This window comes from Pyrus communis, chromosome 6, assembly GCF_963583255.1.
Source record: "Pyrus communis chromosome 6, drPyrComm1.1, whole genome shotgun sequence".
In the NCBI taxonomy this organism is placed as follows: Eukaryota; Viridiplantae; Streptophyta; class Magnoliopsida; order Rosales; family Rosaceae; genus Pyrus; species Pyrus communis.
This window is the reverse complement of record NC_084808.1, coordinates 22,325,023-22,343,398: the sequence shown is the minus strand read 5'-3', so window position 1 is coordinate 22,343,398 and position 18,376 is coordinate 22,325,023. Positions and strand designations below refer to the sequence as shown.

The following is an 18,376-nucleotide window of genomic DNA, read 5'->3' as shown; positions in this document are numbered from 1 at the left end:
GATTAATTATTCTTAAAGCATACAAGAATCAATCTCTTAAAAAAGCACAAAATCTTAAAGTGGCCCTAACAGGTTAATCCTCGAGTGTTCCAATGTATACGAACCTTTCTTTACGATCTCGTTCGACTAAACCTTAATGAAATTTAAACAAAAAAAAAAAAAAAAAAAAAAGGACCGATAACATTGAGTACATATAGAAGTGCTGATGGGGCGGGTTTGGGTCGAAGGTGAAAATACCATCTCTGTCCTGCCCCAATCACCTTGATAAAAAATTTCCCAAACCCTTTCGCATTCTCCATTTTTCTACTCTTCATGCACGACCCATTTGGGGCGAACCACGACGACCCGAACTAAGGGAAAAATTGTCATTTTAAGCTTTGCTAGCTCAAAGATCTAGGTTCCATGAACCTAGTCAAGATCCACATCAATTGACGTTACTTATCTGAGTAAACCGTGTCACTCAAATAGGTGGTGTGGTTGCAGCTGTCAATCAGTAGTGAGACCCCTTAAACGTACATTAATCTCCACCTCAGACCTTCCTCCATCTTTTTGAAAGCAGGTCTTGCCCTTCATATGACCCACACAACTCAGAGCGGGAGAGAGTGAGAGTTTTCCAGAGAAAACAGTTTGCATGGGTGTATGCGTAGACGAGTTTAGAGCTGCAGCTAACGTTAATTCGACCAAAAGAAGTAGAAATGGCTGGCGTATGCGTAGACGAAAGCAGTACCAAATGAACCCTGAGGATGACCAGCTGGTTCAACAACCAGCTTCTCACGAATCGCCTGTCTCGATTGATCCTCCGCTGTCTCCACGTCAGGTAAGGTCGAGCAGTTTTTTCTAATACATATTAATTTGTGGGTTTTTCTCAAAGAATTTTTTTTAGATATTAAAACTTCTCCGTCATCTTTCACATTTTTTTTTTCACTAAACATTAATGCCTTTTGCAAAAAAAATTTAAACAATGACGTATTATATATAGTAAGGGGCTAAAAAAATAAACTGCTATCGATCCCTTTTCAAACTTTCAATAAGGAGCTTTGATACCGTAATTGCTTTTCTATTTAGTCAATTTAAATGTCGTTGTTTTAATTTTTCTAAAATCGAAATACTATATATATATATATATATTTTTTTTTTGAACAAAATCTATATATTGATTTCCACATTTTATCCTTTTACTTGTTGGAGGTTTTCATTTTTGGCATGTTATTTATGCCTTTTTTCTAAGTATAATATTAATTTTCTTGTTTTGAATATTTCTTAGAGAGAAGCAGAATTCCATTACCATATCCTAGAGGTAAAGGATGGAGGAGTATGGCTCCACTTACAATTGAACGACATGGATTATTTACGACTTTGGACTCTCCGAGCTAGAAGGGATGCTATGCCACATTTAACATATCCAACAACGCACAACCGGTTGCCTCCAAGATTACCTTATGATCCTTTGCACGATTTTGGGGTCGATTTGTTTGTTGTACCGCGAGTTTTAGAGTATAATTATCAAACAACAGAGAACATTGCAGTCAACATTTGCGTTATGGATGCAAGTCCTAGCACCAACAATCAAGAAGGTGTCCAAACCGAAGAGGATCTTCAAACAACTGTGCACGAGAACAACAATGTTGATGTGGCAGTGGCTCCAGTCGAAGAAGATCATCAAACTACGGTGAATGAGAAAAACAATGTTGGTATGGCCGTAATTATGGAAGATCATCAAGCAATGATGATAAATGCAAACAACAACGTTAGAGATAACGTAAATGTTGCAAATGAGATGATTTTTCCTAGTTTACATGATCATAGTGCATTTAAATTGTCTTCGCATCACCGTTGTGTGGAAGTGATATTTCTGGATCCTCTTATGAGTTTGGCTATCCAATTGACGATTTCTGGGACATTGGTATGGATCATATGGATTTTGACTTCATCACTTCTCGCTGTCCAAATGAAATTTTTATGCATGCAACTCCGTAACGAAGAGACAAGAGACTAGATGCAAGTCGATAAGTGTATTTTTCTTAGGTATAATGATATTCTTCTATGTAGGAGTAATGTTACGTAAATCAACTTTTTTGACTAAATTTATAAACAATGTGATATGACATTAACAGAAAATAAGCACGTTAATTAATTGTAGTTTATTATGGTTGGACCTTATTGTATTACAATTTAGGGTAATGCTAGGGAAACTAAATGTGTAGACTAATTTTTGTAAACTAAATGATGTGGAAATTGATAATTGGATTAATATTTAAGTGTTGATTAACATATTTATTTCTTACTGGTGACGCATCATTTAATTTACAATTTTAGTCTACCTAGTTTACTCTACAATTTATTGCATGTTCAAATCAAATGGTAATGATACCTTATTCTTTGGGGCGACGCTATCCACACACATCTTTGTACCTTTCACATACTCTTCTTCAAGGTTGGTCTTGAGATTTTGGAGGTCCTAAGTGAGACTCAAACAGAGGCCCTTACATGGTTTAAAGTTTTGGTTGCTATATTTCCTTTTATATATTTTTTATTGTATGTAAATAGATATAATGCCAAAATAAATAAATAAATAACAACAAAGCAAAATGAATCATAATGTGGTGGTCATGTACCTATCTGTGTTCTCTACATTTTTGGTTCAAATCTCCTTACCTTTTAAATACAAAAGTATGGTGTGATGGCTATGTACCTATCATATCACCATACAAATACAAATACCATGATCAGAACCATTCATGTTCTTATTATCATCTAGATTTTATTTTGAGAAAAATTTATGTGCTAAACTAATAACTGGTTATGATATTAGTAGCATCTTATAATGAACCTTTTTATTGCATTTTTCCTCACGCCCTAAAGTGACGATGATATTTTCCCCCTCTCTCGTTGATTTTTGTCAGGTTAGTTAAAATTTCAAGATTCATGTCTTAAACAATTAAACCAAATTAATCTAACAGTAGATGTAGTAGTACTATAATTTTCTTTTTGATATGGATGACTAAATAGTTTTCAAATGGAATGAAAAATAGATGACTTTTAAATGGTGGCCAAAAGAATAAATGATTCTGGTTATGACATGTATTTTATTAAATGATATCATATAAGAAAGGGGGGCCCTTTTAAAAATTATATTGGACTTTTAAGAATTTTAATTTATTATGATATTCCTAACTACAAATTTATTAGCAAAAGTTATCTTTTATAATGAACGGAATTAAACTATAAATATTTAAAAATATAAATAAATAAAAAACAGTGTAGCTCAAAAAGGCCCCAAATAGTTACCCCGCACATGACCAAAGGCCAATATGAATGAAACATGGTTGAAAAATAAAATAAAAAATAACAAATACAAGAAAGTTGGCAGTCGAACCCGTGCACGGCCACATGAAAAGTACTAGCACTTTTCAACTATGCTAGGAAAACGTATCTTATATATAGTTAGGGGTGGACAAATGAGTCAATGACCAGTGGGTCGAGGCAGGTATTTGCGGTTCGGGGTGGGTCAGGGTGAGGTGGTGGTATTTACCGGGCGAGGCCGGGTCCAAATCTTTAGAATTACGGGGTCCTGAACTAATCCGTTGCTAAAATGGAATGATCAACAATCATTAATCAAATCTCACTTAGATTGGACTTGTTTCTCCAAGTGACCTAGTCCCTTCTTCCTCTCCCAGACTCCTACTTGGCTCATATTTTCCCACTCATCTCCTCGATGACATCACCAAACTTAGACCATCATCATTGATTCACCAAAACATCCTTTAGTCAGCAAACCCCGTCTTCCTAACCCTCCTTAATCAGCCATTTCAGTTCCCAACTCGAAATCCTTTTCGACTCCTCTCATTCTCCTTCTCTCCCAAGTCCCAAGTCCCAAGTCCTAGAAATTGACAATATCGTAGATCCACCACCTCTCAACACCTGCAAGTCGAGAAACCATTAAATCTGACGAACTAAAAAGAAGAAAGTGCGAATGAGTCGAAGATTTGGAAAAGGTGGAAACTTGTCATCGAATCATTAAGCGATGGCGTTGGGACCAATTAAAGTTGCAAATAGAGAGATGACTGAAGTTGCAGACAGAGAGATGATTGAAGTTGAAGACATTGGCAGTGGCAGAGGCCTAGGTGATGCAATAATTAGGAAATGGTGATTTCTTCAGTTTTTCATTTGGGAAAAGGGAAGAGGAGAGAATGGAGATTGTAATACCCTGAAAATTTAAATATATGAATATGTGGAGGAAATCGAAAATAAATTGATTTATGGTTATGAAAATTTAATTGAGAAATTTTAAAATTTTGTTTCCGGAAATTATTATAATTTACGTCGTAAAATGTATCAATAAGTGAAAAAGACGAACATGGCCTGATTTGGCTTAATGTAGTTATATGAGGATGTATTTTATCCCCATATATTTTATTGTATTTCTTGATGTATTTGGATAGTACTCGTTGATACGAACACATGGGCGCAAATGGAATGTAAATTGGAGTTATAGCAAAAAAGTTATAAACGAATAAAGATATGGACTAAATGGTCATTTAATTATTAATCTGGAAGGCTCCAAATTTGTTGGAGCTTTGATCAGGAGCCACGTGTGTGGTTGATAATCCAACGGCAGAGGTAAGGGCGATGGGATTTTCAAAATATTTGGGCCTGGAGCGCTCCGTTGCTTTGCCTTATGGACTCGTATGTAGAACCGTCCTTCTACTAAGGCCTAGTTTGGTACTGAAGTGATTCTGAAAAAACCTGGTATCAAAAAAAGCTGGGAGCTATTTTTGTGTTTGGTAAACATTCAGCTTCAGCTTTTTTTCACAGTTTTGGGTGAAAAAAAAGCCAAAAATAAGAAGCTGCAAAACCCAGCTTTGAAAAACTGGCTTTTTTCACATCTGTTTTACATAAAAGTTTACCAAACAATATAATACTGCTTTTTTTTTCAAAAGCACTTTTACAAAAAAGTTTACCAAACACTCTGCTGCTTTATTTCACAGCTGCTTATTCTCACAGCACAGCAGAAATAGCTTTTTTTTCAAAGCACAGCAATACCAAACCAGCCCTAAAATGGGTTGGAAATAGCCGACCTGTATAATAATACGGGATGTCCTTACATAACTTCTTGAGATATTTTACATACAATCGATTTTTTTTCTTGAATTTTATTCTTAGCCACTCCTATATTTGAACAAAGTATATCGTAGATATTGATACGAAGCTTAATTCCTTTGAGGGTAGTAAGATACCTCAGCCCGTTTGGAACTTCCGTCAATCTGTAGCAATATTTTATGAACAATCGGCGGAGGCTCGGCATGGCTCTCCTCTTTCCATCTTCAAGTCCTTTAACTCGTACATAGAAAAAAGGGAAAGACATTCAAGATGACGAAAGCCTTCGTTGGAGAATACCAGTGTGTCTGAAATTGAACTCTCAAAAGTTTCTTCCATTAGGCAAAGTTTTTTTAAATTTGGCAACTTCGCTAGTACTGCCATTTGGTTGTCGTTGAGATCACACCGGCACAAAGATAACTTAGTGAGGTTTGGAAATTGCTGAAGGTCTCCAGGTAACTCTACTGTTCGACCAATCAATTTCAGCTTGTATACATGATGAGTCTATATTATATTATATATTTTACTCTAATCTTAGTTATAATTTATTAGTTATTTTGGTAGAATTTTGATACTTTCTTATATATTTTCAATGTAAGACATTAGACTTCCTCTGAAGCAAAAATTGATCAAAAGGATGAATTTTCGAGTGATTCTAATTGGAGGATGTTTGTGAGTCTTTCAAGATGATTGTATCAAAATTCCAGATTTTTCTACCAAGCTGTTTGACCGTGGTGATGAAATTAAGACCCAGCGCGCAACTTTCCTAGATTGACATTTCTGGACGTTTTGGGTATTTTGGAGGTCAAGATGGCGTATTTTGAGGAAGATTCCTTCTGAGAATTGGTAGGGGACATCTTCAGCTTTAAAAAGAGACATTTTGGGACCAAATCCGAGTTTATTTGATCGGTCAAAAGTGTGATTTTCTGAGAACTCCGAATTCTAGTTCAAATAGAAAACCTTTTATTTTCTGTTTTATCATTTAATTATGTTTTCTAATTTTATTCTAAGACATTTTCTAGTAGGATTTTATTTTGTAGTAGTATAAATAAGACTTTTTAGCCATTAGATTAAAAGGGGGGAGAATGCAAAACTTTGGCTTTAAGAGAGCCTTGACGATTCAAGTTTATTTTCAAGGTGTTTTCTATCCATGTTCTTAATAATATTTTGTTTTATGGTTGTTATTAACTAGTTTCGTTTGCTAGGGAAAGGTCATAAGCCTTAGTAAGAATATGTAATTTCTTTTCAATTTGCTTATGATATTATGCATGCAAGTTTTGAATTATTAATCATTGTGCTTTAAACTATCTATTTATCTTGATGATTGGCCACCTCAAATTCATTCTTCCCATCAAACCTGTCAATCTCATACCACTACCGTGAACTTGAAGCCTCGAAGCCACCACCGCAAATTCCAGTCAACTTTGTTTTCTACGGATGGAGGAAAAACTTTGAACTGACTACTTGTTCCAATGCTGGAAAGACCGAATGAACCATCACTAGATTAAGAGCTAATTAGTAACCAATTTTGAACTTGAAGATCTGATGCCAATTAAAATTTTGAACAAAATTTGTAACCGAAGATCGCATAAACATTAACAAAGTAGGCAGTTGCAAACAATCACAACGATAAGATTTAGCATTGTTCGGCCAAATTGTCCTTGACGATCGCAGATGGAGAAAGAAGATGATCACAATTTTGAAATTCAAATAGTCTCAATTAATCACACGTAAAGTCATCCAGCTTCCATTCAAATAATTTTGGCACCACCATGTTGGGCATCCAGAAGCACCAAATCTGAAACGGTAGGCGCCAATTAACCTTGCTTGAGTACCGAACTAAAGCGTCTATTTTTTCTTATTTTTCCGCCGTATATAGACCTCGCCAAGTTTTCTCCTGGAATGAATTAGATCAAACCTGCAAAACAACAATAGTCAGTACACTGGGATAGAAATCATACGTATTTTAAAAGAAAAAACTGGATTGCAAAATGAAAAACCCTACTGAAATACCTCGAGTGTGTTGGTCAGAAAGTCGTCCAATCAATGATAGGATTTCCGCAATCTCAGAACTAATAACAAATTGAGAAAATATTAGAGCTTGTACAAGGAAGCAAGAAACAAATAAAGTATTTTTACACCACAAAGAAGCTAATAACATAATTTGTATCAGTTGCAGCTTGTGCTGCTGTGCAATATAAGAGATATGTTCCTTTTAATTGCTTCTTTCTAGCTGCTCAACGAACGGTAGTACTATATTACCAACAATTTCCCTATATGGTATGCTTAGGTTACAATTATTGAAAATTTAGCGAAACACAGTGAATCGAGAATGAGAACAAGCAGTATTTAACAAAGGGCAGGTCAGACTGTCAGAGTAGGAGAATGAACATGCAGTAGAAAAACAGCAAAGAACAGAGAACCAACAATGGAGAATAACAGTAAAAATTTAAAGAAGATCAATATAAATTCAAGAAGTAACCTCGAGATTTTCAAATTCAAGAAGTACCTGTCCCTCATGTCGGCAAATACAACGGAAGGCACGTGTTGGACTTTATCGAAATCCTCTCCTCCTACCTGAAGCCTGTTACGAAATGTCGTAGACATCCTTGCGAAGCTTAACTCCCTGAGCGTAGTAAGATACCTCAGCCCGTTTGGAACTTCGGTCAATCCGTAGCAAGCTCGTATGGACAATCGGCGGAGGCTCGGCATGGCTCCTCTTTCCACCTTCAAGTCCTTTAACTCATACATAAAACTAAGGGAAAGACATTCAAGATGACGAAAGCCTTCGTTGGAGAAAACCAGTGTGTCTGAAATTGAACTCTCAAAAGTTTCTTCCATTAGGCATAGGATTTTCAAATTTGGCAACTTCGCTAGTACCGCCATTTGGTTGTGGTTGAGATCACACCGGCACAGAGATAACTTAGTGAGGTTTGGAAAGTGCTGAAGGTCTCCAGGTAACTCTACTGTTCGACCATTCAATTTCAGCTTGTACACATGACGACAACTCAATACTATTTGTGTTACCTCCGTGCCACTGTCAGTTCCAAGTAAGTTGTGCACAAATAGAGATCGAATGCCATTGAGTGTGCTGCTTATACCTTTCAAGGTTTCCTCCAAATTTTTCAAGGGGCTTGCCAATTGAATGGCCAGTTTTCTGAGACCGGTTAACCCAGCAAGATCATTCAACTCACAACAGCAACTCGAAACATAATTTAAAGTCTGCAAATTGTGAAGAGTAGATAGGTGTAGTCTATTACCACGTGCGGTGTAATACAAGGGTAAATACAAATGCCTCAGTTGCACCATCTTCCAAAATACATTTGGTAACATATCCGAGTCATAATGAATGCGAAGATCCAGAGTTTGCAAAAGTATCAAATTGCCCAGGCAAGATGGCAACCGTTTTATACGACTATTTCTTAGACTTAAGAATCTCAAGTGGACCATATTCCCAATTTCATTTGGCAAGTCTACTAACGCATTCATACCTTCAACCTTCAAAACTGTTGTGCTAAGAAAGCACCAAAATCTTTTGGAACCAACTCAAGCTAACCCACAGGAAATATATCAAATAGAAATGCAAGAACAAAATATAAAAGACACCAAGATTTTAACGAGGTTCCTCCACAGTCAGTGTAACTGGAGTACGTCCTCGGAGCAGTAGGAGCTCACCCAATAATCCACTATCAACCAAATGGGAGTTTACAAAGTGTTGGCAATCTCACAACCCAAAAGCCCAATACACCCAATAGCTCACACACACCAAAGAAACAAATAGAGAAAGAAATATAATGAATAATTTCTTCTCTATACATCTAGCTCAAAGCTATTACAACAACAACTACTTTGATGGATGATTACTAACCAAATGAAGCAGCAGCTTCTTCTTCCTTTTGGGCTCTCTGCAACTCTCCTTCTCTCTGCAGAAAAATGAGCTCTCTTTCTTCCTCCTTGTTTTTCTTCCAAACCGAAAATGAATGAGCTCTCATTATAAAAAGAAAATTCTCTCTTTCTTTGAACCAACACCCACGGGTGGTGAAGACAACAAAACATCTTTTCCCTTTTTTTCTCCCCAAAGAAGGAAAGATGTTTTCTTCTTTTTGGTTTGTTTATTATAAAGATATGGCCACTTGGCCACATAATCCAACAATCTCCACCTTGGCCAAGTTCCGAAAACGCCATGATAAACCAACCAACACAATTGACACAAAAAAAACACTCCCAAACACTAGCAAGAGAACAACTCATGCAGAGCCAATTCTCCAAAACTCCTACTGCTCAACGCCTTCTTTATATAGGCAAAATGTGAGCCAAGTTCAAGCAATGAACAAACTTGGCTACACCAACAACCTTAGTCAACATATCAGCGGGGTTGTCTTTAGTTGGAATCTTCTGGAGAATGATTTCTCCTTCACCAACAACTTCACGAACAAAGTGATAACGCACATCTATGTGCTTGGTCCTCGCATGATGAACCTGATACTTAGCCAAATAAATGGCACTCTGACTATCACAATGCACCTCCACCTGCTTCTGATCAACCCCCAAATCTCTAATCAGCCCATGTATCCAAATGGCCTCCTTTATAGCTTCAGCAACTGCCATATATTCAGCCTCTGTAGTAGACAAAGCAACAGACGACTGCAAAATGGACCTCCAACAAACTGACCCTTTAGCCATAGTAAACACATAGCCTGTAGTAGACTTCCTTCCATCCAGATCACCTGCATAATCTGAATCAACATAACCAACTGCAAAATGACCAATACCAGAGTCATCTCTCTCAAAGCATAAACCAACGTCTCGAGTACCATGGAGATATCTCAATATCCATTTAGCTGCTTGCCAATGCTCTTTACCTGGATTATGCATATATCGACTCACCATGCCAACTGCATGAGCAATATCCGGTCTAGAGCATACCATTGCATACATCAAACTACCAACCAAATTTGCATATGGTATATCTTTCATTTGCAGCTTCTCTTTATCAGTTTTAGGACACTGTAGAGAACTTAATTTAAAATGAGGAGCCAAAGGGGTACTAACCGGTTTGGTTGAATCATGAACTCCAAACTTCCGAATCAACTTCTCAAGGTATTGTCTTTGATTCAAGCATACCAAACCTTTTTCTCTGTCTCTAGTGATCTCCATGCCAAGGATCTTCTTTGCTTCACCAAGATCCTTCATCTCGAACTCATTCTTCATTTGCTTCTTCAATTTCTCAATCTCTTTGACATTCTTTGAGGCAATCAACATATCATCAACATATATCAATAAATAAATGAAAGACCCATCTTGCAACTTCTTGAAGTACACACAATGATCATATTGACTTCTAGAATAATTTTGGTCTCTCATAAATTTATCAAACCTCAAATACCATTGTCTTGGAGATTGCTTCAAGCCATAAAGTGATTTCTTCAACTTGCAAAACAAATTCTCTTTCCCTTTCACTTTATACCCATCCGGTTGACACATATAGATCTCTTCATTCAAATCACCATGTAGGAAAGCCGTCTTCACATCGAGTTGCACAAGCTCAAGATCATATTGTGCAACAAGAGCTAACATAATGCGAATTGAGGAGTGCTTCACAACTGGAGAAAATATTTCGTTGTAGTCAATGCCCTCCTTTTGTGCATACCCTTTAGCAACTAATCTTGCTTTGAATCTCACATTACTTTTCTCATCAGCATCTTCCTTCTTGGCATACACCCATTTGCAACCAATAGCTTTCTTACCCTTAGGCAATTTAGCTAACTCCCAAGTCTTGTTCTTCAAGAGAGAATTCATCTCATCACCCATGGCATTGCACCACTTCTCCTTTTCCTCACTCTCAATGGCTTCCTCAAAATTGGATGGAATCTCATCAGTGATAATAGGAAGAGCAAAAGCAACATAGTCACTATACCGAGCTGGCTTGGTAATATTTCTCTTTCCTCTGTTCTTGGCAATAGACTCTTGAGGTGAAACTTGCTCTTCAACTTGAATAGAATCTTCAAGTTCAACTTCTTCAACATCCTCATGGTCTCCCACTTCTTCACTTGTAGTGGCTTCGACTTCAGCGGAAATAGGATTTGAAGTACTAGAGGCAACTTTCTCAAGCTCCACCTGTTGGACATCTTTCACATTCTTTTCAGAGTCTCTGAACATATTTTCTTCATCAAATGTCACATCTCTGCTGATTACAAGTTTCTTCATCTCCGGGCACCATAACCTGTAACCTTTGACACCACTACTAAAACCAAGAAAGATAGCCTTTTTGGCTCTAGGATCAAGTTTATTTTCAGTTACATGAAAATAAGCAGGTGAACCAAAAATACGAATATAATCATAATCAGTAGAAGGTTTTCCAGTCCATACCTCCATTGGCGTCTTACCCTGAACAGCAGCTGAGGGTAATCGGTTGATGATGTGACATGCATAAGTAACTGCCTCTGCCCAAAATGACTTGCTCAAACCCGACTGAGACAACATGCATCTAACCTTCTCAAGCAAGGTTCGATTCAATCTTTCTGCAACTCCATTTTGTTGTGGAGTTCCCCGGACACTAAAATGTCTCACAATCCCTTCCTCTTTGCAAACTTTAAAGAAAGGGTCGGATGTGTATTCACCACCATTATCCGATCTCAAAATCTTAATCTTTCTCCCAGTCTGGTTCTCAACCATTTTCTTCCAACCCAAGAAAATGCTCAACACCTCACTCTTGTGCTTCATAGTGTAGACCCAAGACCTTCTTGAATAATCATCAACAAAGGTCACGAACCAATGTCTACCACTCAAAGAGGGAGTCTTTGTAGGACCCCAAACATCCGAATGCACATAATCAAGAATGCCCTTCGTCTGATGTACAGCAGTACCAAACTTCACTCTAGTTTGTTTTCCCAAGACACAATGCTCGCAGAAATCAAGCTTACAAGTCGTGGCACCTTTTAGAATACCTTGTTTCACAAGCCCTTGTAGAGCTTTCTCACCGGCATGGCCTAATCTCATATGCCACAATCTAGTAGTATCAGAATCAGATGTGCCCATATTTTCTGAGACTACAGATGCTTCACCTGTCACAGTGCTTCCTTGCAATAAATACAAATGGCCACATCGAGGAGCTTTCATCACAACAAGTGCACCATAAGTCACCTTCAATGTCTGCCCATCTGAATGAAACCTGAAGCCCTTGGCTTCCAAAGTTCCCAAAGAAATAAGATTTTTCTTCAAATTCGGTACATACCGAACACCTGTCAACTCTTTAACCATGCCATCATGCAACTTCAAACGAACTGTACCAATCCCTTTTGTTGTGCAAGGATTGTCATCTCCCATGAACACAACACCGCCATCAAACTCTTTCAAGCTTGAAAACCAATCCTTGTGAGGAGTCATATGATGAGTACAACCCGTATCTAACACCCACTTAGTAGCACAATCAAATGATGAGGAAGTGGTTAAAGCAAAATCAGAAAAATCTGTTTCAACCTCAGCAACATTAGCTTCAGAACTTTCTTTGCCTTTGGTCTTCAATCTAGGACAATCTTTCTTCCAATGACCCTTATTACGACAAAAGGCACATTCATCCCTTTCCAAAGGTTTTCTACCTTTAGAGTTTCCTCTAGGTCGAGACTGTGATTTTTTCCTGCTAGAAGAGGATCTCCTCTCCGATGATCTACCTCTAACAAATAAAGCTTCAGAGGTACTATCATGATTTTTATCTCTATGCCTCATTTCATAATTCATCAAGGCATTTGACACATCTTCAAATTTCACAGTTTCTTTACCATGCATAATAGTGGTAACAAAATGCTCATAAGAGTCCGGCAAGGAATTCAACAATATTAAGGCCTTATCTTCATCCTTAATATCCTCATCTAAATTTAACAAGTCGGCAATCAACTTATTAAAAGCATCAAGGTGTCTAATCATTTTTGTACCTTCTTTGTATTGGAAGCGGTAGAGCTTTTTCTTCAAGTGTAGCCGGTTCTCTGCACTCTTCGTCATATACTTGTCTTCCAATTTTTGCCACAACACACTTGCCAAAGTCTCCCGCATCACAAAATACTTCTGAGTTTTTGCAAGGCACAACCGAATTGAAGAGCAAGCCCACAAATTTAATTTCTCCCATTCCAGTTTCGACATAGCTTCAGGCTTCTCTCCCAAGGCGGCAAGAAGATCTTGTTGAGCCAACACATCTTTAACCTCACATTGCCACATCCCGAAGTTGTTTGTGCCATCAAACTTTTCAACTTCGAACTTTGCATTTTGCACCGTAGTTCTTGCAAATCCGGAGCTGCTTCCAAAAGGATTCTCATCTTGCCCGTCTGACATCTTTGGCAACTAGACAGTACCCAAGAGCAACCAGTGCTCTGATACCAATTGTTGTGCTAGGAAAGCACCAAAATCTTTTGGAACCAACTCAAGCTAACCCACAGGAAATATATCAAATAGAAATGCAAGAACAAAATATAAAAGACACCAAGATTTTAACGAGGTTCCTCCACAGTCAGTGTAACTGGAGTACGTCCTCGGAGCAGTAGGAGCTCACCCAATAATCCACTATCAACCAAATGGGAGTTTACAAAGTGTTGGCAATCTCACAACCCAAAAGCCCAATACACCCAATAGCTCTCACACACCAAAGAAACAAATAGAGAAAGAAATATAATGAATAATTTCTTCTCTATACATCTAGCTCAAAGCTATTACAACAACAACTACTTTGATGGATGATTACTAACCAAATGAAGCAGCAGCTTCTTCTTCCTTTTGGGCTCTCTGCAACTCTCCTTCTCTCTGCAGAAAAATGAGCTCTCTTTCTTCCTCCTTGTTTTTCTTCCAAACCGAAAATGAATGAGCTCTCATTATAAAAAGAAAATTCTCTCTTTCTTTGAACCAACACCCACGGGTGGTGAAGACAACAAAACATCTTTTCCCTTTTTTTCTCCCCAAAGAAGGAAAGATGTTTTCTTCTTTTTGGTTTGTTTATTATAAAGATATGGCCACTTGGCCACATAATCCAACAAAAACTCCGAGCAATTTGAAGTCCTTAAACAGTGATGATACTAGCTTTTTATTTTTTGGATGCCAAACTAATGGGCAAAAGTATAAAAGAGACCTGAGACGGTCATCTCTTTCATAACTTGATGGAACTAATTTATCAACATTTGCATCCAAGCAGATGGCAAGTCTTCGAACCTTACCCGCTGGTATTGCCTCGGCTATCATCAGAGGAGGAGGAGAATACATAGTCTCACTTCTGTGCAATGATTTGACATTTTGGAGAAAGCCCTCCTCTTCTGACTTTATCAAACACAAGTCTCGCATAAGATCATGAAGACGACAAGACTTGATCTTTCTAACAGAACCCCGTTTCCCAATTTGAACCACACACCTGTCCACCAGTTCATTTAAGTAGTTGTATGCTATCTCCTCCATTGTTTCTACTAAACCTTGTGTTTGTTGTAGTGGCATAGATATAAAACCTTCTGCCATCCACAGTTGAGTCAATCTTTTCACTGGTATCTCAAAATCTTCTGGGAAAATGCCTAAATACAAAAAGCATGATTTTAAGTGATAGGGTAAGTTATCATAACTCAATGCCAACACCCACATTGTACCCGTGCATTCTTGTTCATGGCCTTTGCCTCTTCTTATGTATGCATAAACATTGTTAAGCACTGTATCCCACTCTTCAATTGTATCCTTTCTAGCAAGGAGTCCTGCGAGCACAATGACAGCTAATGGCAAACCGGCACAATGTTGAAGCATCTTCTTTCCTATTTCTTTCATCTTTCCGAAAACTTCCGAGGCTGATAAATAATGAAACACCACATTAATTATTTGTCATATTAACAACTGCATTGTCTAATGGAGTGTTAAAGAAATGAATTTATCAAATACATACAGTATAAGTTAATGGTTTTACTAAACGGATGCTAGATATCTCACCAAATACACACACACACACACATATAGTTCTAGATAACTGAAAAAACAATATAATTTATCTTAGATACTATCTTTTTATCTATATACACCAAGGTAAATGGTGAATTACTCTAGTGGTTAGGATCTTCCTCTTAAACCTACTGTGTCATGCATTCAAACCTTTTTCTCTTCCCTTAGTGTAGAATATCGAACATCAATTTGGTACAAAACGTAGTCTTCCTACTAGGTTTACTCTCCCATATATCGTTTAGCAATGTAATTGAAATAACTAGATGTACTTATACATGTGAAATTGTTTTGAAATATCTACGTGCAAGAAATTGTTTGAAACCCATTTGTTTTCTTCATGTCCTCCTTGTTCGAATCTTTAGCATATACGGAGGTTTGAAAACGTATTTCTTTTTAATTTGTGTCAAATGGAATATGAAATCAATTGAAATAAGAAATTAAAGTAATCCAGGAGAATAGAATGGGATGAGAAATTACTTATTTCTTCTCTTCCGAAGATTGCTATCTTCTCCAATAGTTCCCAACTTTCATCTTCGTTCAACGGCCGAGGTTGGTGGAGGATACCATTTCTATCTGCTGCATGCAAAGCTACTTCCTTGACTCGAGTTGTGAGTAATATTCTGCTTTCTGTTCTCTGATTTAGTGGAAATGCAGCTTTCAAAGACTCCCATGTCTCGATGCTCCAAATATCATCGATGACAACCAAGCATCTACTTTCTTGCTGTAGAAGATAAATTCTCTTGGCTATTTCATCATCTTTCATTTTTGCAATTTCTTCTCTTTGCACGGTGGTAGCAGAAAGGAGTTTAATTAAAAGTTCTTCCCAAACATCTCTTACTTGACTTTGTTGAGAGATACATACCCAAACAAAGCTGCCAAAATGGCGTCTAACTTCATTGTGACGATAAATCTGTTTTGCAAGAGTTGTCTTTCCCAAACCGCCCATTCCCCAGATAGAAACAGCTTGGTGTCTGGGCTCTTTCTTCACCAAATGCATGACCAATTCTCGTACGTCAGCTACTAACCCGACAACATCACGATCAATAATATGAGAATAGCTTCTTCTTAGTTGTTGTTGCCTCTCATACAAAGAAGTGGCTCCTCTAAAGTCCCTTATTTCCATGATGTTATGAGTTTGCAAGCTTGACCTGAAATTGGAAATCTGGGTGGTAATTTTCTCAATTTCTGAGCCAATTTTGTGAAGATCAACTCCTTCCTTCAGCACACGACCAAACCTTTTCAGAACGTTCTTAATACCTCCTTCCCTCTTCGAGGCCACTTCGAGGACAAAAGTTTCTATGATATCCTCCAAATCATAAGCAGCATTTCTAATTTTCGTGACCAGAATATGTACCGTTTCATCATCTCGTTGCCTTACATCTGCATCTTTCAGAAAACCCTGCACTAATTGTAGCTCAGTTCGTGCAACCTCAACTTGATCGCTGACTCCATGCAAGAACTTCGCTTCTTGAATGATTAAGTCTCCAAGCCTTGCAACCACAAAGGAAACCACTGCCAGAGCCATATCGATCGCGCGCACAAGGAAAACAACTGAACCAGATTTTTCAATCGTATTCCAGATTGATGATATTTCTTAATTACCAGAGTATTCTGTTCCGTGTATGTATAAAGTCCAGTCAACGAAACTGATCCCAACTAGTAGTTAACTTTTTCGGTCTTTGATCACCTTCCTGAATTATTTATTTCATCTGATGTTGTAAAGAGTTGACCTTAATTACAACAAATGCAACTTGTATAACAAGTTAACACACTTGCAATGTGATTAGTTTAACATTCTCTTTCGTTTACCCATTTGTCAATGGATGTCGATGTTGACGCACTACTTGCTCTGACATTCCTTCATTTTGGTAAGGATAATACTGCTACGTTCATACCCACTCTTAGTGAAAGTCGTCTACTCTCTTTATCGTTGACATTATTTCACTATACAAACATTATAATTTATAATTTAAACAATTTTTTTTTATCATCATAAAAATAATAATGAACAATTTCGATTAAGATGTTTGTCCGGTAAATTGATATCTCAATAGAGAATTTTATTAACCCATTTATTTGTCTTTCTAAAGTTAAACAAAACAAAAAATATTGATGCAAATTATTTGAAATATCTTACACACAATTAATATACCCAACAAATTTTATAGTCTACATAATTTATTTTTTTGAAATAGTTACTTTAAGAAATAAAATTATCCTAAATTCATTTTTTAATAATCTCGGGTTGGAGTAAAAAGACTATTTTTGAGTTAAAACCTAAATTTTATGGGTTAAAAATTTAGGTTTTAACCAAAGGGTTGGAAATGGTCTAAGTGAAAGTTGTCTATTCTCTTGAATGCTGACGGTATTTCACTATACAAACATCATAATTTAGTTTATTTATTTATTTATTTATTTTTATCATCTTAAAGAAAATAATGAACAGTTTCGATTAAAACCAATGTTTTAAAAGATGAAGGCGTAGGTGTAGACGAGGCGTTTCGTGGATTACCCCACCTAGACGAAAACCTTGAGACATGAGACGAAGCCTCATGGGGCTTATGTCACATCCTGGCCCGGTCCCCACCACATCTCAGGCTCGACTCCACCGTAGCACGATATTGTCCGCTTTGGGCCCCGACCATGCCCGCACGGTTTTGTTTCTAAGAACTCACACGAGAACTTCCTAGGGGGTCACCCATCATGGGTTTGCTCTCGCGCGCTACTCGCTTAACTTCGGATTTCCGATGGAACCCGAAGCTAGTGAACTTCCAAAAGGCCTCGAGCTAGGTAGAGATGAGAATATACATATAAGGCTTACAGGATCCACTCCCCTGGGCAATGTGGAATGTTACAATCCACTCCCCCCCCCCCCCCCCCCCCCGCCTTAGGGGCTCGACATCTTTGTCGGCACACTTCCGACCAGGAATTGGCTATGATACCAAATAAATTGTCATATCCCGGCCCGAGATGTGGTGGGGGCCTGGGCCAGGATGTGACAGCTTAAATTTTTTAATATATATATAATGCTTTGTAAGACAAATTAATCAACAATAAAACAAGCAATCAAGTTAATCAATACCAAATTGAGATGAGTTGAGAATACATGGCCAAAACAGCGTAGTTTTGGGCCAAATCTTTATAATTAAATAAAACCATGCTTCTTCTTCACGCGGCCATCTTCTTCGTGAAGGCACCACTACAACACAAAACCAGAGCAGAGGTTTTCCAAAAAATTTCAAATTTCAAGCAAGGTTTTGGATCGCTAGAAGGTCCTGGGAACGCCAAGTCAAATGCCTCAGGCGCGCCTCAGCAGCCTAGGTAC

General features: G+C 37.6%; 1 protein-coding gene across 1 annotated transcript; it reads right to left on the bottom strand.

The window, feature by feature from the left end:
- Positions 1 to 7,265: 7,265 nt before the first annotated feature.
- LOC137737798 (putative disease resistance protein At1g50180) lies at positions 7,266 to 16,594 on the bottom strand. The gene is made up of 3 exons (XM_068477355.1): positions 15,529 to 16,594; positions 14,129 to 14,903; positions 7,266 to 8,611 (listed from the first exon to the last, which is right to left on the bottom strand). Exons 1-3 carry the CDS (start codon positions 16,574 to 16,576, stop codon positions 7,462 to 7,464), a joined length of 2,973 nt encoding a protein of 990 aa, XP_068333456.1. The 5' UTR covers positions 16,577 to 16,594; the 3' UTR covers positions 7,266 to 7,461.
- Positions 16,595 to 18,376: the final 1,782 nt, after the last annotated feature.